Consider the following 23,377-nt stretch of genomic DNA (forward strand, 5'->3'; position numbering starts at 1 on the left):
CTCCTGAATCTACCATTCTCCCATATGTCGGAGTGGCCAGAGATGTGTGAGCCCTGGAGGTTCAGTTTGCGCTTAAAACTCGGACTTGTAGCTTGAGGGGTCCTGCAGGAAACCCCCGCTCCCTCCCACTGAGCTTACAAGGAGACCCAACGCCCCCCAAAGTATTGTAAGTGGGTCCTCAGGGAAATCGCCTCTGGTGATACCTGGCAGCACACCACTTTCAATAGTGTTTGATGGCACTGTATCAGTGCCCTCTCCTCAGAAACTGAGTTATGTTTGTGGTACAGAAAACTTAGTGCTACTTAAGTGCGAAAGCCTCATCTTGGAGTTTTTTGTATAACGGAAAGGGATGGAGGGTTATTCCAGCTCTTAATTCTGGTACATCTCTGTGCCTGGGAAGCGTCACATGCTCCCTACGCTATTGCCATTAGGGTCATGCAAGATAACATTCTTGTTTCTTATGAATCTGTGCTGATGCTGCACTTACTGTGGTGCTTGTAAAGATAAGCGGGCAACAAGTCTTTACCCTGTACTTATTCTTGCTTTCCTTCATGGAGCTTTCTTCTTTCCTCCACAGTTTGTCAAGGGACAAATAACAAGCTGACCCAGCTGGGACATGTGGAAGACCATTTCACCAGCCTGCAGAGGATGTACAACAACTGTGAGGTGGTACTGAGCAACCTGGAGATTACATACGTGGAGCACAATCGTGACCTCTCTTTCCTGAAGGTTAGTGTTCTTGGCCAGTGTGGCCTTCCCTGCTAAAGGAATCTTGCTGCATTTTTTAAGTGCAAAGGATCAGCTACCTATAAAATTCTGTGGTGATCCAAAAACATAGCTAGCTAATGTCAGAGAAATTGCAGATCACCGTCTCAGCATACCTGTAGGCTGCAGGATACGCTCAACCCTACTATACTAAATCAGGTACTTTGAGAAATAGCTTTTCAAGCACCTGCCAACCTGTGCTGGCTGCCATGCAGATGGGTTTCTTCTTATTTATGAATATTATTACTTCCTTACCCATTGCCTCACTCCTCAGAAGGCAGAAGACGTTGTGGTGCTGTTGGGCAAAGCAAATCGCAAAGTGAGTGGCAACCCACTGATGGCAGATTTTGAAGTGTGGAGGCCCTTACCCCACCCTCCAAGCTGTGACCCCTTCCCCTGCCGTGGTGGTGAGTGCCTCTCCAGCCTGCAGCGCCCGCACCCCAAGCAGGCAGGCAGGTCCTGTGCAATAACTTCCCACGTGGACGCTTTGAGCAATCTTCAAGATAATCCTCTGTGGTTGACACACGGGCTACTCCCATCTCAACAGTTGTGTTGTGCACAAGCACATGAGCGACCAGGGATAGCTGAGAGGGGAACAGACAGGGGATGGATGTTAAAACACAGCCACACCATGAGGAGGAGCACTGTCTGCCATGGGGACCTCCAGGTTCTCCACCAGCAGAGACTGGGCAAGGGATACTACTATTGCCAGTGGCAATAGCATCGCACCTTAGGTTATTTTTTTTTTAAAGAAGTTGTTTTAAATGCATTGCTTTTCACATGCCTCATTATCAGATTAGGAGGTTTTCAAAGAAAGAGGCAGGAGAGGAAGAAGTTTTTTTGACATGATAAGTGTATGTCTGGTATCAAGAGCTCTTGTATGGTAGCTTTGATTAAACAGGTCAGTCCTCTGGGTTGAGACGAGTAATCTCTTTGTGTAAGCTTTTCTGCTCAGAGAACAAAGAAAGGGAGGAAAACATTTCATTATAATAACAAGCAAGAACATCAGAAAAGAGATGGTTCAGACATACAGGTTACAAATATGTGGTATTGCCATTTTTCTTTCCCAAGCGCAACTTGACCATGGAGCTCAGTGTTCCTAGGAACATAACAGGTCTCTTGAAAACTCACTGGTGGTCTTCATAGAATAGGAGAATAGCCTAAGTGGTAGCCTGAAGGTTTTTCATTTACGGTGATTTTTGTAGGAGATAGAAATGCACACATTTCACAGTACAAGGCAGGAATTAACCTACATCCAGGGACAATGCCTTACTTGTCTTGTTGTCCTGTAACTATTTATTACTTAAGAGGGAGAAGGTTACCTGATCTTCCCCTCTGCTGAGCAGAGGATCCCTTGGAGGATCTGCAAGGGAAGGGGCACAGAAGAGAGAGTGGAAAAGCCTCAATCAGATGGCGCCTCTGTGCTGCCAATGGTTGGAGGCTGGGCAGGTATTCAGGGGAAGTATCACACTTGGTTGCCATATCATACATGCTTGCCCTGTTCTCCTGCATATCCCAGGCAGCCCCACTTGCCCTTGCTTGGGGACAGAACAGGGGTAAGTTGGACCTTTGGAATGACCCCCTGGTAGCTGCTCTAAGGGTCAGTTTATACCTGCTTTCCACATAGTCCCTTCTTGTCCTCGGATTTATTTATTTTTTAATGAGATTAAGTGGTTTATCGTTCCTTAAAATTGAAAGATGGTGGATTGGAGGGGTGGGAGGAGGAAAATGACTCTGTCAAGAGTAGAAGAGTGCTATGGATTAAGCACCTTGTTTCTTCTGTTCTCTCAGACGATACAGGAGGTTGCAGGCTATGTGCTCATCGCGCTTAACATGGTGGATGTCATTCCCCTAGAAAACCTCCAGATCATCCGAGGCAATGTGCTGTATGACAACTCTTACGCCCTGGCAGTTTTATCGAATTACCACATGAATAAAACCCAGGGACTCCGAGAGCTGCCAATGAAACGGCTATCAGGTGAGATAAGGGCAAGAGGTGGAGGCACCTGTAAAGCAAACTTCAACTGTTAGGTTATTGGTATCAAGATCCGACTGAAGATCTCCCCTCAAAGTCATATGCCATTAAATCCTGCTTTAAAAACAAGGATCTGAATGTAGCTTCCCAGTTTCCTAATTGCTTTCCTGCTAGCCAGCCTTCTTCAAAAGATGAAGAAAGTTCCAAATTTCCCATTGCAGAAAGATCCAGAAAATTCAAAGCATTGGCAGGGTGGTGAGATTTATTTGTGTCCACCAAAACGTCAAAGAAGTATCCACTCGTTATTTTGCATTATTTGATTCCAGCACGTGCATGTCAGTATTTTCTGTTAAATTCCAGTGGGAGCTGGTGGTATGTGACTTAGGGTCCTACACAGTCCCTGGCTGAAGGTCTCTGGCTCTGCACACCAGCAGTGCCATCCCTGCTGAGTGTAGCGGCCTCTGGAGGTGGCAGCAGGCAGAAAGCCACATGTAGTGGCATCTTAATGGCATCCAACAGCAGCCGACCCTCCAGAACCCGTCAGTCTGACCCTGGTGTTAGTTGCACCATCAGGAGTGCTGGTGCCATGCAGATTGTCCTTTTCTGTCAGCATACTGTGACTGAGGCGAAGAAACGTGTTTTATTCCCCTTTCTTTATACCGGAGACAGAAGACTTAGGCAGTTTGCTTCGCTTACCAATTTTTTTCCTTCTGTGGCAGAAATTCTCAATGGAGGTGTTAAAATCAGCAACAACCCCAAACTGTGCAACATGGACACTGTTCTCTGGAATGACATCATTGACACGAGCAAGAAGCCTCTCACGGTGCTTGAATTTGCAAGCAACCTGTCTTCTTGTGAGTATTAGCAAAAATGCTATGCACTTCCCCATTTCAGAGAGAAGAACGAACATCCCATCTTTCGTGCGGTGGGTTTCAGGTCCACCAATTCCTGCATGCAGGACCACCAAGCCCTGTTCCAAGGGAAACCCATTCATTTCTTCACCACTGGCCTAAGATGTGGTTTTTCATGGTGGTTAGGTCCTTAACTCATAGCTCAGTGAAGTTCTTGGGAAAGCTTCTCTTGGTTTCAGGCAGTACCCTACGTATGTGTTTCTTCAAAGACAGCTCAGAATAACGTGCACTCGTTTGTTTTCCAGCAACCTTCTGTTTACAATATAAGGCTCTAGAAGACCCATACGGGTACGTTCATGGAGTTACTGTGGGACTTGAAGCCTTTTTAGCGCAAGGGTCCTAGTTGAGTGCCATAAAACTCTGGTGTTTTAGGCTGCACGGATTATCCTTGCAAAATTAATGATAAACAGGCAGATAAATCTGATGCTTTAGATCAGCAGGGAGATGAGCATATATTTAAAAGTTTGTGTAGCATATGCTTTGAGTGGGCTCAAGCTAATCCTTCAGCCTTACGAGTCCCTTGTCAAATCCCCAGTCATTTCACGGAAAGGAGAGTTTATTTTCATTTCTGAGCATTTCATTTCTGGCACTGTAAATTGGCGGAAAAACATATTTTCTTTATCTTCTTCCAGTTGCGTAATTGCCCGAGAGCTAATAGCCAACTTCTGTGTTGACATATTTTTCTGCGGAGCCGTAGCGTAATCAAGGGGCTGCGAACAATACAAGTCAGCACAGGAGTTTGGCTTTAAACACCACAGAAATGTTAACCTTTAACTTTTCAACTTTAAAAATAAAAAAAAAAAAGTTCTCTGGTCCTGCACCAAATCAATCAACTCTTGGACAAGTATTGGCATTTGTTCAGCTATTTGATGGGCAGTGGGGGGAAGGGAGAATCTTGTTGTTAGCAGAAAGAATCACTCTAGTAGGAAATGCCTCTTAAATGTAGTGAATTCCAAATTAATCTGCTTAGACAGCCATTTATGGTTTTAATAATGATCCCGTAATCTAAAATAAGTTGTTTCTCTGGGACTTTGCTTGTCATTAAGAGAAAGAAAAAGAAAGAAAAGAATAAGGAGGGAGGGATGGGAAAGAGCTCGGCACTGAACCTTCAAGGTCAGGCCAGAGTGTCCATCCATCCTGCCGCCTCTCCATCGATTGTCCATCTGCCGCGTAGTCCTACGCCGAGGAGTATTTTTGGCAGAGGGCGGGAGGAGGGTGCGAAGCAGACAAGTCGAATTACTTTGTGGTCGGAGTAGCTGGCAGTTGCCTGCGAATCCAGTTGGGTTTGTTTTCTTTTTAGAACCGCCTTGTTCAGAAACATTGATTTACATGTGGCCTGTAGCGAGCAGCTGGCACATGCCCGGCCGCAAGCCGGCGGTGGCTTGCTGTTGCATGCAAACTCCAGCAGAAGGGCCAGCCGGGCAGTAGCTGAGATTCCTGTTCCTGGGAAAAATACGCCTCTTTCATAAGCTAGACTGGCTGGGTATTGCACTTGCTTGCTCGGAGGTGTGGAGAACTGCACGTAGGAAACATTCAGAGATGAAGAAAGGATAAGGATTTAAGGTCCAGCTCTCAAAATTTTTGAGCACTGGTATATAGGTGCTTCCTCCCCTGATTTATCGAGAAGGAAAGCTCAAGTCTTTGTTTTCTGTGACTCATGTGATGTTGTTGTTGTCCATGTTTATAGAATATAATACTCTGCTCTCGTGTTTTAGGTCCCAAATGCCATCCGAACTGCACAGAAGACCACTGCTGGGGCCCTGGCGAACAGAACTGCCAGACACGTAAGCCTGCAGATTAATTTAGAAATATCTTGTGTGCTCTGGCATACTAAAAGTCTATCTACTGAAGAACTAACCTGTCAAGCACAAATTAGCGACACGTGTTTCACACTTGTCCTTCTCTGCATCCCGCTACGCTGGAGCTCCTTGAAGCACACCACGGAGGGACATGGCCTGCTTCCCCCTCTGCAGAAGCACGGTCGCGGGGAGGACGGTCGTGCCCGCTTCCCCCGAGTAGCTCCATTTCTGGAGGGGAAACCTCGAGGTGCTTTGACTTGGGTCTGGGTTTCCCTGCAGATGTGCTGTTCCTCCAGAGGGAAAAGACTGCAGCTGTCTCCTGTGCTGAAAGCTTTTGTCTGTCACCCACAACTTTCTCCCATCTGCATTTGAGAACTTTTACCATATAAAAGAGAACACAGTAGCTGCATGTTGAATTGTTTGCCTTCCTGCTGTTTCCCACAGAGCCATTCTGCAGGCTAGTTAACGATACTTTGGATTAATTTCTACTATTAGAAGCAACAACATAACCCTATTTTTGCTGGCTTTGATTCCTCTTTCTGGAATCCCCGTAGGTTTCTTTTGTAAACACAAAAGATGTCAACTTCATGTGGGTAATCACACTACATACTGTACTCGGAGGACCTTTGGAAGGCTCTCAGAAAATGCATAGCCATTTTTTAATTTGTAAATGGAAGTATTTGGCATCGTGAGGTTGTTCAGTTTGGTTGCCTGTGCTTTACTGTAAAATTGTGCAGGTAGGATGCTTGCCTGATATTAAGAGAGAGACAGAAACATCTATTTAGAAGTGCTTGAGATTTTGCAAGGCTTTATTTCTCCTAAAGTAAAGGCTGAGGAGGAAGCCCATCTCAATTTGTTTTGACACTTCATTATTTCCTTTTTCTGTAGTAAGCAGGGAAATGCACTGTTTCTGATTGTTCGTTCCTGCCGGTTTTGTGTAAAGTTCAGTGGAAACACTGCTGATCTAGACATAATGCGAATGAAAGGAACACCCTATCTTCGGTTTTCCATTGCAAATAATCACCTAAACCAAAGTTCCTTGCTTGCAAGTATCAGGCCAAATCTGTATGGTTTCTGGAGCCTAAGGAAAAAGGAACATGCAGCTTCTCTCTCTTCATTTAGTATAAGCTTTAGGGTTTTTTTCAGTCAGCTCTGCAGTTTGGCTCATGCTTTGAACTGCTCTTGAGGTGGACAGTGGCTGCGCACACAAAGCCCTTCCCAGGTTGGTGCCGGCAGCTGAGACCACACAGCTGTCCCGGGGGCTTGCAAAACCTCAGGTCTCAGCCCTGCAAGCTTCCAGCATTTAGAAACTCTTGCTGGCTTCGGGAGGATGACTAGGAGCACATAAACCAAAACCGTTTGCAGGCTCTGGCTCTCATCTTGAGGCATTTGAGAATCTGGCCAACTGAAAATGTATCCCACATTTCCATATGTGGGAAAGTTTGGGGTGATACGTATCTTCCTCCTTCAACGAACATGAGATACTCTGTATGAAATATAAACGTTTGCTGTGATATACGTTTCCAGCAGGAAGCTCTAGTCAATAGCTATCAAAGTGACGAGCTGTTTTACTCCCCTGCTGATGCTTATGAAAAAAATGATATCAAAATGCTGTTCGTGTAGAACAATGTGCCTTTTATTCCCCTGTTTCTAGTTGAACAGAGGAGTTGCTATCAGAGAAGCTAATGTATATTGTGGAAATAATCTGTTTCCTTGAAAATATAATATCTTGCTTACAGGCCTACAAGAAAAATGAAATAATACAGTTTGGATACAAAAGTGTGTAATGGAAAAAGATAGGAAATACGATTTTTAAAAAATCACTGTTACATACCCTGTAGCAGGCCACATTTTCCAATAATTTTCTGTTAATTAATAACCATCTGTTTCGGACTTACAGGAATTCCTGATGATATTGTAACTCGTTTGTGCCAGCTGCGAAGCTGATAACAGTTACTGTAGTGCACAGCCGAAACGCTCAGGGTGCTGTAATGCAGCGGATTAGCCATCAGGTTTCTCTGACGTCTGATGCCAGGGTCTGTGGATCAGTAATTTTTTTGTAGAGAACAAACAATCCCATTTTTGGATCTCTGGTACAAGCACATGCTAGCCATTAATTTCTGGGGTTTTTTTAATTGTTCTGAATATCATTTTCTCTGCTTTGATATTCAAATGGAGACGGTTTCCCGATTCTCAACAAAATGTTGCAGGCGGTTTTTGCTTCCCTGCAAAAAGCTGAATCAGGGCCAGTTCTTCCTCCGGGTTGCTGCACTGGTGCAAACCCGATGGGAGTTGTGTAATGAAGATAAAATTTGGCCAAGGAATTGAAGCCTAAGGAAAAATAATACAATATGCGTATGAAATCGTTTGCTGAGTGGGTCTCCCCTCCCTCTGCAAATTTCAGAAATATTTTTAGTGCATTGAAGGGATCCTAACACCACACCAACAATGTACGGTTTCCCGTTATAGTACAGAGTCCTGGCAGTTCTCCTGTTGTGTTGTTTTTCCCAAAGCTAGCACCAATAATAGCAGATTTTCTCAACAAAGTGGAGCCAGATCATGCTCTATTGCCCAGCTGTAAGCTGCAATGTCTCCATAGCATTTTTCTTGGTTTAGGCATTGGTGCCACAGGGACCCGGATGCTTTTTCTAAGGAGGACGTGGTTTGCTGGCTGGGACCAGAGTGCTTAGCACCTTGCAAGAGCCAAGATAATTATGGGCTGAACACCACCCCTTCTCGCCAGTGACCACCCACACCAGCTCTCACCCCTCCCGAGCTTTGGCCCTATATCAGGACAGAATACGCATCCCTTGGGGAAAATCTAGCACAGATCCTGCACCAGACCTTTTCTCCATATTTCTTGATCTCATTGCAGCAAGTACAGCTTAAACATTCTTCATTCCTGATGTTTTTCCTTTTTTCTTGTGTCTTCCAGTAACGAAAGTCATCTGCGCCCAGCAGTGCTCTGGCCGGTGCAGGGGGAAGGTGCCCAGCGACTGCTGCCACAACCAGTGTGCTGCGGGGTGCACAGGGCCTCGGGAGAGCGACTGCCTGGTAACGATGCCACACCACCGCCATAATTGCTTAAATCCCTGGGCACGGCGAGGCAGGCTTTCAGCTCCATGTTCTCTAGCCTTCTTTCATCTGAGAAGGCCTCTGAGAGATGCTGACCTGGAGGGTGCCCCAGGGCTTCCCTGCACAGGTGGCCAGTGGGAGGGAAGAGGACGTGAACTTCAGAGCACCCTTAGCTGGTCTTTACTGACTCTGCAGGTGGACCTTCCTAACGCGTGCCAAACCAGCGTCAGTGCCTTCGAGAGCCCAGTGAGCTCGAAGTTGTTGCAGAGCAGCTAAGTGTTTGCTGTAGGGCAACTTCCCCGAGTCCTCAGCTGCCACCACGGTGCAGTGCCATGCCATCACAGCTTTGCCATGTGCTCCTTAATGCTAGTCAGTAATAATCTTAGTTTACCAAAGGAAGAACTTGTAAGAGTAATCAAATATGATGGATCTTCACTCTTTTTGCATTTCATTGAACTTCAGACACAAAATCAAGGTTTCCCTTTCTGGTTTTCTCTTGCTGCAAAAGCTGTGTCTTTAGGGGACCCTAGGGCAGTGGAGGCAGAAGGAGCAAATGGAGCTTTTTTAGGAAAAAAAAACCCATTGCTTTCCTACAAGAGTTTCAGCGGGTTGGTGCACGCTGTGTTTTTAACTCTTCCCTATGTTTGCACTACACTTCATTCTGAATTAAGTGACACTTAAGTAATTGCCACAGAAACTGTCTGGTCTTGGTTTTGTCGTTGTATCTGTATTCCTGGTCCCCTTATAAATTGCATGGCTATGATGCCCTTACTGACTCACAGAGAAGACAGTTATTCTCTCTCATCTGGAAAGCCAGGGAAGAAAAAAGGGGAGAAAAGAGTGATTATTAATTTAATGCAGAATTAGGTTGGAAGAACCAACTTGTCCTTCATAAATGCCTTGCTAAATTGTTCATTACCTGCAGCCAAATATAATGGCTTCAGTTTAATATTTAGCCAGAAAAGTAATCGGCAGGAAGGGACTTGATTTGATTTAGGTTATTAAAAAGCAGCCAAGAAAAGTACCGTTTGTCTTGATCTGGTTACTGCTTGTAGGGAAAATTCTTCTGTCTAAGGCATGCAGATTTGCTCCTGTTCCCACGTGAATCCCAGCAGCTCTTCACCAGAGTGCCAAGGTTTCTTGTTCAGAACAAGAAAACCTCATGTTCTCTCTTTTTTCCCAAATATTAAACTCAATTGCCCAACCCGAAGCAACCTTTCACCTTCAAAGCACGAGGCACCATCCCTGTAAGTGCTTGGGGTTTCCATTAGAGCTAAGGAGGGAACAGATGAGCCCATCAGAGTGTTATTAAAGAGCTAATGTAAAACTATTGTCGCTTTTTAAGGAGAAGGTAGTTTAATGGGTGCTGTTGTTCAACGACAGGCATGCCGCAAGTTTCGGGATGATGCTACGTGCAAGGATACGTGTCCGCCATTGGTCCTGTATAACCCCACCACCTATCAGATGGATGTCAACCCCGATGGAAAATACAGCTTCGGAGCCACTTGTGTGAGGGAATGTCCACGTAAGTTCATTTCAGGTCACAGCCACAGAGGAGTTGGGGGGTTGGAGGGAGGTGGGAAGGGACCTGTGTCATCCCTCTGCATTATGGCCAAGTGCAAGAGCACCTCCTTCTTCTCCTCAGCCTCTGTGGGAACCGGAAACAGGTGACAAAAATGAGAAAATAGCTGGTAAAGAAGACAGCCACTTCAAACTGGCTGCATCCATCACCTTCCCTGATTTTTAACCATTATATTTTGACTTCTGAAGATTTTTCTCTTGATGGGAAAAAAAAGCATCTTACGAGAATCATCAAAACAATGGCCAAACAAGTCATATGGGATCAATCCTGTGGATTACCAAAGCATTATCAACTCTTAACAAGGTTCTTAATTAGGACTGATAGAAAGTAATTGGTTCAAACACTCCCTCTCAAGGCCTGTGATCATTGCTTCCTCTACAGATGCTTGCTTTTTCTTTCATGCTATTCCATGTCCATGTTTTTTTAACCTATTGAGACTTACATGTAAGAGAGGGTTTAGCTTGCAGAACTGATATCCCTTTTGAGGTTGACCATTGCCCTGCCTGGCCCTTAGCCTGGAAGAGTAAGTGAAGGTGAGGGATCAGAAGTGCCGTGTATTGATCCCGATTATGGCACTGCTGCATAGGCTGACCTTGGCAATGTTGTTTTATCCTTCTGTGGCCATTCTCCTCTTTGTACAATGGTGATAGCGTTGTATGTCTGTCTACCTTCAAAGGATGTTTGTGAGAATTAATAATTAATGCCTGTACTTTGCTAAGTATGCCAAAAGTTCAAAACCTCTTTTTCTTCCTATTATTGAAGTGCCTGTGCAGCCCCCAACGCATCCCTCTTGTATTTCAATGACCTTTGTATCCTTGTTTTTCCAGACAACTACGTGGTGACAGACCACGGCTCCTGCGTTCGCTCATGCAATACTGATACTTATGAAGTGGAAGAAAACGGTGTTCGGAAGTGTAAAAAGTGTGATGGGCTATGCAGCAAAGGTATAGAAAGCATGGAATAAACCAGTAAGGCTTTGAGATGATAGGTAACTTATTAGAAAAAGTACATGGAGTTCTGACCTTAATTAAGTGCAAATTCAATGATAAATATCCAGTGATAGTTGGAGATCTGACAAGTGGTTTGATCAGGAAACATGGCTGTGGAGCACGCTCTCCAACTGGGATACAGCACAAGTACAGTAGAACTGTGTGTCGTGTGCATGTGTATCTATCTTGCACATCAGCCTTCACCTTCGTTTGTCCTTCCCAATATCTCATCAAGAGGAATAAAATGAAAATGGGACAAAGAGAGACAAGGGCATGTGCCAGAGCCTGTGTGCGGAGATGCTCGGACCAGGGCTGCACAGCTGAGCAAGCAGGAAGTGTTTGTCCTGTGGTGCTTTCTGAAAAGGAAAAGTAGGCAAAAGATCTGTGAAACTTATTTTACAGTGATACATTTGACCATATGGGAGTGCTTTGTGGGCTAATGGCATCTTCATGTTTATTCCCTTCCATGTGATTGGGCTTCACTCTTCTCCTCCCTGACTTTTGTATCTCTCTTTTAACAGTGTGCAACGGCATTGGAATAGGTGAACTTAAAGGGATCCTCTCCATAAATGCCACAAACATCGACTCCTTCAAAAACTGTACGAAGATCAACGGAGACGTCAGCATTCTCCCAGTTGCATTTCTAGGGTGAGTTGCCCGCTGGTCGTTTAGCGCTGGAGGAGAAGGGCTAAGGAGAAATTCAGGCTGAGCCATTCTTTTCCCAATTCCTCATTCTGTGTTTTTCAGCGATGCGTTCACGAAGACTCTACCCCTGGACCCCAAGAAGTTGGATGTCTTCAAAACAGTCAAAGAAATATCAGGTCAGCAATGGGTTTTAAGCTGAGATGGTCTCTGATCAGTACTGCCAAAAACACAAAGGGAGAGGAGAGAAATTTTTTAAGCACATGAAGAGAAGTGCAAGCAAACGGTTTCTGTCTCTGAGCTACCAAGGGTCACTCTTCACAAAGGTGGTCAGCAGTGCCTTGCCAGCGTTACACCCACGTAACCCATACTGGCCTCCCATCCAAGGTGTGTCATTTGGCCAGACCATCCCTTCTGCTGAACTGTCAGCCCTAGCGAAGAGTAAAAGCAGAGGAGATCCTCAGCCACCCAAGAAGTATGTGGTGATGCAGAGGCGTGCCACTGCGGCTGAAAAAAGCCAAGTGTGTTTCTATTTGTGGAAAACCTTTCAGCAGCTCCTTAGGGAAGCGTGCTCAGTGGCTTGCGTCATCCTTGCGGAGACACCCTCTCCAGCCTGAAGAGCTCTTCCTTGGGGTGAATGTGTCTCCACGAGCACAAAGTGGCCAGCGGAGCCAAGTCTTGCACCAAGTATCAATTAAAAGTAATTTTGTTCAGCCCATTATAAAATGAGTGTAATATCAGAGCTGGGTCCACAGTCGTGACTCCAGTTCCCCTTTTCTTTCTGTCTCTTACCTGTCTGGTTTCCTTCAGGGTAGCAATGACTAACCTTAGAGCTTCATATGGCAGCCTGCAATTTCCCAGATTCTCCCCCTCCTCCCAAGCACCTCGGCTGAGCAGGGAAATCTACTTGCCTTAGCAAATCCACCCCGAGCGGCTGTCTGTTCTGCTCCATTTCTGCTTTCTTTTCAGTTTTGCTGTTCCCTGAGGGCAGCTCACAAATGGGACGGAGCCATGCCTTTCTCCCGCAGCCTCTCAGCCAGGGTATTTGCTGGCAAGAGCCGTTTCAGTGGCGGCTCGGTGTGGCAGGATATGCGGGTCACCGACACGCTCGGCTCTTGTGCTCCTAAGCCCTCGCGGTGGGCTAAGAAGTAAACTGTTTATAAAATGGGGTTTAAAAATATCTTCCTGCTCCCTAAAATGTCATGTTTTACTTTGAGATTCTCAGATAAGCATAGGAAAAGCACAAGCGCCTTCTCCCGGCACAGGAGGAGCTCAAGGAGGAGGTCCTGCTGCCACTACTGACTGTGGTTTTATTATTTTTTAATCTTCTTTTCTGCATTTCAGGATTTTTGTTGATTCAGGCCTGGCCTGATAATGCTACTGATCTCTATGCTTTCGAAAACCTGGAGATTATACGAGGCAGAACCAAGCAACAGTAAGTAAATCATGTGCCAGAGCAACTGTAAAAGAAACTCTGTTTAGAGCTGCATTTTTCTTAGCACACCAAGGTACCAAGCGGTGAGACGCGGGTGTCCCCAAACTGATGCAAAATGGGAAAAAGCCTGCGAGGAGTCGAGCACCATCTTTGTAGCAGTAGATAATGTCCCCTGGGGGGGGTGAGACCCTCAGCTCTGTGCTGCAGGTGGAGGGCTGTCCTGAGCCTGATCTAGGACCAGGCTCTCCCCCACCAGCCTGGAAGCGCAAGCGGGACAGAAGACACTCTTTGCCTTCCGGGGCAGGATACGATGTGATCAGAATCACTTTGGGATTTGAGGTAGCTGGGCAGTCAGGGATGGAGACCGTGGCTGCCCTGTAGTGCAGACACCGTCAGTGCATCCAATGCCCACCTGGGCTTACCCCGAGAGGAAGGACGGCTTGGTGGACCAGCGCAAAATAATAGCTGCTCTACTACAACCACTGTTGCACATCATTTACTTGTCCTGCCAGTTTTAGCTTAAAATTCCCATGCAAAACTAGATATGAGTGTTGCAGTTGTTTTATGATAGGTATGTCATGTACCAGGCGTTAAGCTTAGAGGGCTGAGCAATGTCTTGCTTGAACAAAATTGAATTCGCAGCAACAAGTGTTTGAAAACCAAAAGAAAAATGTACTGAGTTAAACCCTGCCTACCAATTCTCTTTCTTCTGTGTTTTTTTCTTTTTATCCATCTCCATTTTAGTGGCCAGTATTCCCTCGCCGTTGTTAACTTGAAAATACAGTCACTGGGGCTGCGCTCCCTCAAGGAAATAAGTGACGGAGATGTTGCCATTATGAAGAATAAGAACCTCTGCTACGCTGACACCATGGACTGGCGCAGCCTGTTTGCAACTCAGAGCCAGAAAACAAAGATTATACAGAACAGAAATAAGAATGAGTGTGGTAAGTCAATGCTGCCTTCCTGCGGAAGCTCGTGCTAAAACGCAAGAGTTATTTGAGCAAGGCTTTTTTCTCTCTATTCCCCTGGCTGCAAAATTAATCAGTGATAGTGCTTTAATGACGGTGGTGAGGGAAAAGTGGGATTTTTTTCCACTGAGGTTGTGGACTTCATGGTGTCCAGCAGTTGGGAAGGAGCTGCTTCACCACTATGGGCATAGTGAAGCCACGTAGGTTGAAGGATACAGAAGCTAACTCCGAACATCAGACTTCTTTGACAAGGTCAAAGCTGTTGTTCAACCATGCTGCTGTTGACTGCAGTGGTCCTGGGCCAAAATCTAATTATTTCTCTTTGCAGAATATGAATTTGTTGTATTTTGGAAATTGATCATAGAATCACAGAATGGTTTGGGTTGGAAGGGACCTTCAAAGATCATCCTGTTCAACCCTGCTGCCCTGGGCAGGGACATCTTTCACTAGATCAGGTTGCTCAAAGCCCCGACCAACCTGACCTTGAACACTTCCAGGCATGGGGCATCCACAACTTCTCTGGGCAACCTATGCCAGTGCCTCACCACCCTCGTCATAAAAAATTTCTTCCTTATGTCCAATCTAAACCTACCCTTTTTCAGTTTAAAACCATTGCCCCTTGTCCTGTCACTACAGACCTTGGTAAAAAGTTGTTATAAGCCCCCTTTAAGTATTAAAAGGCTGCAAAAAGGTCTCTTCTCCAGGCTGAACAAACCCAACTCTTTCAGCCTGGTACTGGTTTGGCTTTATTACACAGCTGTTAAGCCGTCACAGAGGAGCTTGTTTTTATTTTGAAAGGTTGGAAGTCACTCTTAATTTCAGGCTTTGAGAATTAAGAGAATTGTGCTTATTCCTTTTCCACACTGCCAGGACCATTCACATCTGCTTTGGAACAGGTTGGAGAAACTGGCTGGTCAGGATGGAGTCACCTGCAGTGCTGTTTGCCCTCTCTCCTGCCTTGACATCCATGGCCTTTTTTCTTGTCTCTCTCTCCCAGCTGCTGCCAGGCATGTTTGTGACCCCCTGTGCTCAGACGTGGGCTGCTGGGGCCCCGGACCCTTCCACTGCTTCTCCTGCAGGTTTTTCGATCGCCAGAAGGAGTGTGTGAAACAGTGCAATATCCTGCAAGGGTAAGGTGTCCGGGCACTGCTTGAGGTTTGGCGATGATATGGGGATTTTGGGTTTTAGAATATGTTGTAGCTAGGAAAAAAGGTTTTCACCAGCTTTGCACAGATGTCGTGTGAGCACAGTACCTAAAAAGAGGGAAAAGCCGGGAGCTGAGGTAGCTCTCCCTCCCCGTTCAGCATTGCTTAGGAGTTTGCTCCTGCCACGGTGACTGCCATGAAAACATCCCCTCAGGCCCGTGAGGAGACTGTCTGGAGGCCCAAGGAGGCTAAGCCTTACGCTTTCTTCCCCTAAGAAATAAAGGAGCTTAAAGCCCCATGTGAAAATCCATGCCTGTCATGTCAAGCACATCGGGCAAGAGCCAGAGCCAGCTGCAGTCACCGGGAGCTCAGTCACCCCTGGAGCCAGGGCTTCACTGCTCAGTAGGCTTCCTTACTGCAAAGGGACTCTTACATTTGCTCAAATGAGCGGCTCGCCCTTGCAATTTGCAAAGTTGCAGTCAAGGGAGAATGAGCTTTCATCCGAAAAGCACTGGGAGCAGCAATTTCAGGCAAAATTATTGCTTCGGCTTTGCTCAGGCCAAGGAAAATGTATCGCTGCCTGTGTGTCAGGGCTGCGGCTCGGCTGGGTTTTTCAGTCAATTCAACAGGTGATGTAGGCAAGAAAGACAGGGCTAGCACCGAAAATTACACGGACTTTTAATAAATCTTTCAAAGTTTGACTTTTAAAAATCCTGAGTGTTAAGCAAGTACTTGAACAGGGTGCTGATGCCCCTGATGTTTGTATTTGTCTAGCAACTTGCAGTTCAGCAGCTGTCTTTTTTGTAAGTGAATTCCCTCCAGCAGCTATTATGTCCTGAAGGGCAGATCTGGGCATTTTTTGTGTCAAATGATGAGTAGATTTAGTTTAATTAATAACACCATTACTTGAAGTGGAACAGCTTTATTGCTATTGAAACCATCTGTTCCCAACTTTCATATTTTAATGATTCATTGTGTGTTGTAGGGAGGGCATGAATTTAATTACCAGTGCATTGCTGTTTAACTTTCCTAATTATTATTTGGAGCCTTGGAATCATTTGAACTGTTTTTGCTGATCTCTTTGCATCACTACCGTTTAAAAGCCTTTGGAAATCATTGTGAATATTCTGTGTCGTTAGCTTAAAAGGCAAAGTAAACTAATTTGTAGTGTGCAATCTGGAGTGCCATGTGTTTCACCGTCAACCAAATTTCCCTTACCTCTCCCTGGTTGTGCTGAGCAAGCGCTACCGGTGTAACCAGGAGGGTCCCCCTGTACCTCCTCCTGTCTCAGTACCATCATCCCAATCTATTTAAACTGGAAAAGTCAAGAAAAGGAGAGACAACCACAATTTATCACTTGATAATCAGCCTGGGTTTTAATTATTTCTCCTGTTTTTGGTGTTTTCCAGGGAGCCGAGAGAGTTTGAAAGGGACTCCAAGTGCCTCCCCTGCCACCCTGAGTGCCTGGTGCAAAACTCCACCGCGTACAACGCAACCTGCACTGGACCTGTAAGAGCAGATTCAGCTTAGCAAACCTGCGCCTCAGACTGTGTATTAATACCTATTTCCCATGTTGAGATAATCCTGAGGTCTCATTTACCCTTCTCCGGGGTGGAGTGGCAGTGGCGGGGTTAGAGGGCAAGATCTCGGGGCAGGGGAGCAGAAAGAGGAGAGGGAACCTCAGGGTTTTATTTCTCTTCTGTGTCACCCATCATACGTGTAGTCCACAGTCACAGGCATTGCAGAGCCTTTGTTTTTTGTGTCTTTTTACAGAAAAAAATGTAAGGCTTACTTACATATGTGACAATACGGTAATTTGGTGAACATTTCGGGAACATGTTGTTACTGAACAGCGAAGTTGGCATGAACAAATCAAATTTCTTTATTCAGAGCGAAAGAAAGAACTATTAAAAATAGTGGATTAAAACAGTAGCTTTTTGCCTTTTTGAAAAGCCATGATAAAATTGGCTTATCAATCAAAAACCAGATATTTACTGGAAAATATTCAGGAAACAGTTTTTACTTAAAACCATGTTCCCTCCTCTGACTAGGTTACAATAAATACCTATATTAAAGTAATTGCAGGTGTAAGTTATGTTCAAAGGAAGACGATCAAAACAAAATAATTCGATTTTCAACCTTGTTTAAATATTCCAAATTCATACAAAAGCTCTTTCTACGAAAGTCAATACAGTGTAGTCTTACTAGTCATCCAGAATTTTGTTCTTCTTTAATTTTGAGAATACCCTTTTGCGTTAGGAAATGTCCAGCTTGGCAGCAGTGCAAAATTATTTCCTTTTAATCAGCTCAAACTCATATCTTAATTGTAAAGCTCTAATTGTCTTTTTTTTTGGGGGGGGGGATGTTAATTGAAATTGAATCTCGTCCTTCCATCACAGATCCTCCTCTGTGCTCTTTAACCCAACTCTTTAAACACCTCTTGCCATCCCTTGCAGCCACTGAGTGTTCGACCCTTGCCCATCATCAGTCTGCAGAGTCACTGCTCAGTAATGTGAAGCATTTCCATCCTCCCTTCTAGCTTAGACCACCGTGGCCTAAAGGATGTTATTAACATTATAATCTCCTTCAGGCAGTGACCACCCCCTTGTTCCATATTTGCCCAGCATCTAGTAATCAGTCTATTAGAGTGGCCTTTAGACATTACAGTAATTAAAATAATCTTCCTATAGCATGTCTTACTGTAGTCCCACTGAAACTAGCACTGTGGATCTGGTCTGGTGTTTCTCCATAGTAGAATTTGACCCAGAATTGCTGGTTTCCCTGCTTTAAAATATTTAGGGCATTCCTGGTGCTGTTATAGTCTGAATAAAAACAGTTCTGCCAAAAATAGCCAAAGGCAATGCCTTTAAACACAAACTAAGTGCTCTTCAAAGTAAAAAAACGCATGGACTCCTTGGGTTGCCTCCTAATCCCCTGCTTCTCTCTAACAAAGGGAAGAACCTGTGCTAAGAAACAGGAAAATAATTATTTGAGGCCAGTACTTCAGCGAGGTGTCAGCATGTCCAGCTCCATCATTTTAAATCATGTGATGGTAGATTGCACCAGGCAGCAGCCTGGCCCTCTGCTTTTGAGCTTACCCCTTATCAAGGTGACATTAAATTATGCCCCATTTTAAATGAAAAAAAATGCAAACTTTCCAAACAGGCAGAAGGCAGGGAAAAAAAAGCAGCAACACTGAAACTCAAGAAATATTAGCTTTAAACATCAGGTACTGCCTTTTGTACAGTCCTTCCTACAAGAGCAAATACTTGCAAGAATATCAGGTAGCAACGTAATAAAACCAGATGATGCTGGAAACTTCCAGCAGTGGAAGGCATTTAGATTCATCTTCTGAATTTCCTCCTGAATAGGCTGATGTAAGGGCATTATAAACAAGCTGTTTCTCTTCGCAGGGCCCTGACAATTGCATGAAGTGTGCCCATTTTATAGACGGCCCCCACTGTGTGAAATCCTGCCCGGCGGGGGTTCTGGGTGAGAATGACACCCTCGTCTGGAAATATGCGGACGGGAATGCTGTTTGCCAGCTCTGCCATCCAAACTGTACCCGGGGGTGAGTAAAACCTTGGGCTGAATGGAAACAGGGGGGAAAAAAATAGGGGAACAGCTCGTCTTGAGCTCTTTCCTTTCCTAATGGTCCCATTTCAAATGACCAAGAAGTAATACCAGGGAGCGAGAGAGGTCAGGAGTGCGCAGGTATTGTAAGCAGAGCGCAGCAGACTTTGTAAATAGGAAAAGTTCAGTGGCACTTCTTCTTTACACAAAAAAAAAAAAGAGGAAGAATGTTTCAGGGCGTTTGAAACAGGTTTTGTTTGTTGATTTAAATAGGAAACTTCCTGGAATTTTACAGAACTCACCCACCAGTGATGCACTTTCTGGTTTTTTCCCACCTGGCCTGGTGTTGGGTCTTCTGTTTTGTGAGACGAACATCAGTGACATCTGGGCCTGGTGTTGGGTCTTCTGTTTTGTGGGAGGAACATCAGTGACATCTGGTGGATGCTGGGCTCCTGGGGCCCATTTTTCTCTGCACCTTTCATTTTTTGGGAGGGAAATCCCAGTGAGGTACCACAGTGATTTTCTTTCTTTCCTTCTTTCCATATGCTAGCACTTGGTCTGAGTTTCAAGCCTGGCTTGCCTCCTGAGTGTGGCTTTATTAATGGGTATCACAGTAAACCCAATCTGTGTGAACCGTTTTTGTCCTCATTTGTAGGCACACTTAAATCACCACCTATAATGAGCTGTGAATTCAACTGTATTTAACCTACATGGCAATAAGTAACAGGGCTGCAGCTGTTTCCTCTCCTGGTTTCCTATCTGCAAAGGACATGGGATGGGCAGTAAGAGGTTTTAGATTTTGAGACTTGGTTGTTGGACTGTGATGCTTTCAGAGCAAAAAAACGACCCACATTTAGTATCTTTTCCTTCACAGGCCCCTGCCCTGTACCCTGCAGGTCTGTCAGATCCAAAATTCTTCTGTAATATGCCTGTAATATGTGTTGCAAGAGAGAGGTTATAACACTGGCCTCCAACTATATTCAGACCAACCATCATCCCATTGTATATTTAGCGAACTCAACTGCCGGGTCATGAACGAGCAGAGTGCCCAGGCCCCCACCTTCATGAAGAAAAGGAGATGAAGGGTTAAACCAGCAAGTAACGGCCCTTGCTAGTGCTCACAGCGAATTCAGTGCTCTGGTTTTCAGATGGTAGCTGCAACAGCCATGTGGGTTTGCCATGATTTATGGCGATGCCCCCTGTGTTTTGTTACAGTCGCAGGCAAGGCTTATCAGGGCTTCCCATCACACGCCTGAGAACAAATGATCTCAGTTGAAAAGGGATCTTAATAACTTTGCTCTTTATTAATGACCTCAGTAGTCCCTACTGATACAAACTGGCCACAGGGATCCAATATCCTTCTTCTAACTGGCCACATGAAAATGTGGCTGATTATTGGAGCAGCGTAATGGGTAACCACATCTGAACAAGGCTTTCAACTGTGCGGCCTCAGTAGCGAGATCAAACACTAGACTCCAATGAATGCAAACTTGGAGAACATAATCTGCCAGATATGGATGTAGCTGCAAGCCACACAGTGGCTCTTTGTGCACAAGCAAGTCCCCAGAGCAGAGTTCATCAGAAAAGTCCATTCCTGCCTGGCTGTAGCAGTGGATGGGAGCCTGGCAGGTGATAGGGGTAAGGAGAGGTTTTTGAAAATTAGGGGTACCCAACATACGGCTCAGTGTATTTGGCCCTGTGTTATGAAGCAGAACATAAAAAGCGGTATCAATTTCATCTCTTACATCAAAGAACTGGGCTAAGTTTGACACAGTTATATTGTGGACATGCTCAATGGCCCTGTTCGAGTTGCTGCCCAAATGCAGCAGAAGAAATAGTCTGTATCCCGGAAGGGCTCAAGAGAGCTAAGAGAAGGTAGTGTTACTATTTTTGCTTTACAGATGGGACATCTGAGGCTAATGGCATTGATGGGTAGGGAGCCAGTGTCAGGAGCGTAATCTGGGAACGTGCAGTCTGGCACAGTATTTTCCTTGTGAAGGCAATCAATCAGTAATGCCACTTACTTCTCTTCACGCCTTTCCCTCATTGTGCTGCGGGAATGGGATCTGTTCAGCAGTGGGTGGAAAACATCTGTCTCGCAAAGTTTTTGCATCCTTAGAAACCACAGTCTCAGCGATTTCTGCATGACAAGAAACAACAACTTTATTTCTGTCCCTGTCCAATTTCACGGCTAGAGCCCACAAAATCTTATCAGCTTGATTAAGTGTGCTGACTTCAGTAGTCATGTAAGTAAGGGTTTCCAGGATTTGGCTCTATTTTCCTTATTTGAAGAAGCTGCAAGTAAAGAGGACTTCTCTTCCCAACTGAGCTTTGTGATGAATTTGGTTTTTTTTATGTAGGTGTGCTTACTGGTAGTGCATTTCTTCCTTTGTATCACTGTGAAGAATCCCATCTAGTCTGATTTTCTTTGCTGAGTTGTTTGTTCAGCCTTCATTAGAAAACAGAAGGGAGGTAGCTTTCTCCTGCTCTGCCCAAAAGACCCCTTCTGTCCCCTTTTCCCTGTAACTCCTTGGGGATTTTGTACACTGGCTTCCCTTTGCCGTTAGTACAGCTGAGAAAATACACTCCAATAAAGACAGCGACATCCCAAAAGCCCTAGAATTACCACATTTATACCTCCAGCAACTAATGAAAGACACCAGCTTGATTAATCTGCTCGATGTTGAAGGATTTGGTTTTCCCTTGCCACTCTCCTGGAGCGCGGGAATTAAATTCAGCTACAGTGGGGTGGAAGAGCAAGAAGGAGAGAAGCCACAACTGTAGCTAATAGCACTGGCTGACGCGTCCTGCCTCCACAGTCGCAACCAACACTACGTATCTCGCCAGTCTTCAAGTTAAATGCTAGGGGAATTTGGGGGGTGGTGCAAAAGCAGCCAGGGGTCCAAGAGGGAAAGTCGCAGCAGCACAGCACAAATGTGATGCCTTTGTCACACTCTGAAGGTTAATGAGAAAGAAAGGGCAGAGGAAAGTTCTTGTAAGGCTTTAAAAAGCCCAATCGTTTTCCATTTCTTTTATGGCTGTGAAGTAACTTAAGGTGTTATAGTGTGAGTTCCCCCTGAAAGGCCATAAATCATAGCAACCTGGCTGTATTACATCAAATTAGGAGCTATGGGTCGAGGAGAAAAATGTTAAAATCTTGATGCATTTGGGAAATAAATAGCTGTGTCTGCTAATATTTATGTAGACAGATGAAATGCTGAGTTCAGGATGCAATAGTTTTCAGGGACTGTACACACTACTAATTTTCCAATAAATAGAGAAATATTTCAGAAACTACAACTGCTGCTAAGTTCCATCTGATATATCCATAAGATCTTGAGGCAGTTCATAACACAAGGTCACATTTCTCATTTTGGTTTCTGTAAGCAGAAGAAAAACGATTCAGGAATGGAAAAAGTGATGTTTAGATTCCATAAAACCTGGGTTACTTATGTTGGGTGTCATCATAAAATTCCACATTAAGAAAGATGGTTATATTTAGTCCAGGATGGATATTTGTCATAGGCTTTGTTTCTCCTTTGACTTGTGAAATGAATCAGAAAATCACCTGGGATTTGAAAAGCACAAGCTGATTTGTCATTTTCTTCCCAAACACCGTTTTACTTTATCCCACTAGACTTGATATTGATGGATTTGTGTGGGAAATAATTTTAAAAAAGAAGGAGACAGATGAAAATCTACACCTCTCCTGCTTCTACTTTCTGGTGTAGGAAAATAACTGGTCGGTCATTCCTCAGACTGTAGATACTGTCTCCTCAGCCAATTTTTTTGCTGTTAGGAAGCACATGGAGGACTTGCCATCATAAAGTAGCACGGCAAATCGGTATTTTTAGGAAGACATAACTGAGAGACCACAGTCACATTCTGAAATAATGTGAGGTCTTTTAATTTCGCATCTTTATCAGGAGAAGCTGCACATGCTTTGTTGCATTAGCATATAGAAATTCAGATCTGGGTGGAAAAGCATGATAGGATGAGGTCTTGGGTCCTAGATCCGTTTTCTGTTGTGCGCCCGAAGAGAAAAGCCCGGTGCAAAGTGAGATACGTCTCCTGTGACCATAAGCAAGCTGGTGGTTCTGTTCTGCACGTGCAGCCTCTCTGTGCTTACGTACACAACTGAGCAAACAAACCAAGCCGTAGGCAGACAGGGAACGCTAACAAAGCTGGGCGCCCGGGATCCAGGAACCGGTATGCACAGCACTTCCAGCATGTCCAGGACACCGGGATGCACATTCTTGCATGGGAGCCCAGTGAACTCGCAAGACCTTCCAGATGCTGGGTCTTGGAGCACTGTGTTGGCCCAGAAACAAGGCAAATACACGAGGGAAGATCAGAGTAATGAAAACAAACAAACAAACAAAATCCCAATAAAATGAGTAGTTGCTTCACCTCTTCCTCCCCCAGACCTAGATCAAGTTATGAGATAAGATCTGCAACTCCACCTGCCATTTTGAAATTTTTTTGGTTCCTCCTCTCGGTGAGAGGGAATTCAGAGCA

At 44.9% G+C, this 23,377-nt stretch overlaps 1 protein-coding gene across 2 annotated transcripts in view; it reads left to right on the forward strand.

The window, feature by feature from the left end:
* The first annotated feature begins 583 nt into the window (after positions 1-583).
* Positions 584-23,377, forward strand: part of EGFR (epidermal growth factor receptor) — a 50,250-nt gene continuing 27,456 nt past the window's right edge. The window contains exons 1-14 of one of the 2 annotated variants that reach the window (XM_075142932.1): positions 584-729; positions 2,557-2,743; positions 3,460-3,594; positions 5,367-5,435; positions 8,386-8,504; positions 9,909-10,050; positions 10,935-11,051; positions 11,618-11,744; positions 11,844-11,917; positions 13,083-13,173; positions 13,918-14,117; positions 15,139-15,271; positions 16,696-16,795; positions 18,700-18,857. In XM_075142932.1, the coding sequence (XP_074999033.1) occupies positions 649-729; positions 2,557-2,743; positions 3,460-3,594; positions 5,367-5,435; positions 8,386-8,504; positions 9,909-10,050; positions 10,935-11,051; positions 11,618-11,744; positions 11,844-11,917; positions 13,083-13,173; positions 13,918-14,117; positions 15,139-15,271; positions 16,696-16,795; positions 18,700-18,857 (1,733 nt within the window). In that variant the 5' untranslated portion in view covers positions 584-648. The remainder of the gene's footprint in view (positions 730-2,556; positions 2,744-3,459; positions 3,595-5,366; positions 5,436-8,385; positions 8,505-9,908; positions 10,051-10,934; positions 11,052-11,617; positions 11,745-11,843; positions 11,918-13,082; positions 13,174-13,917; positions 14,118-15,138; positions 15,272-16,695; positions 16,796-18,699; positions 18,858-23,377) is intronic. The other variant, XM_075142933.1, reaches the window with a different exon arrangement.

The sequence above is a fragment of the Calonectris borealis genome, chromosome 2 (genome assembly GCF_964195595.1).
Source record: "Calonectris borealis chromosome 2, bCalBor7.hap1.2, whole genome shotgun sequence".
NCBI lineage: Eukaryota > Metazoa > Chordata > Aves > Procellariiformes > Procellariidae > Calonectris > Calonectris borealis.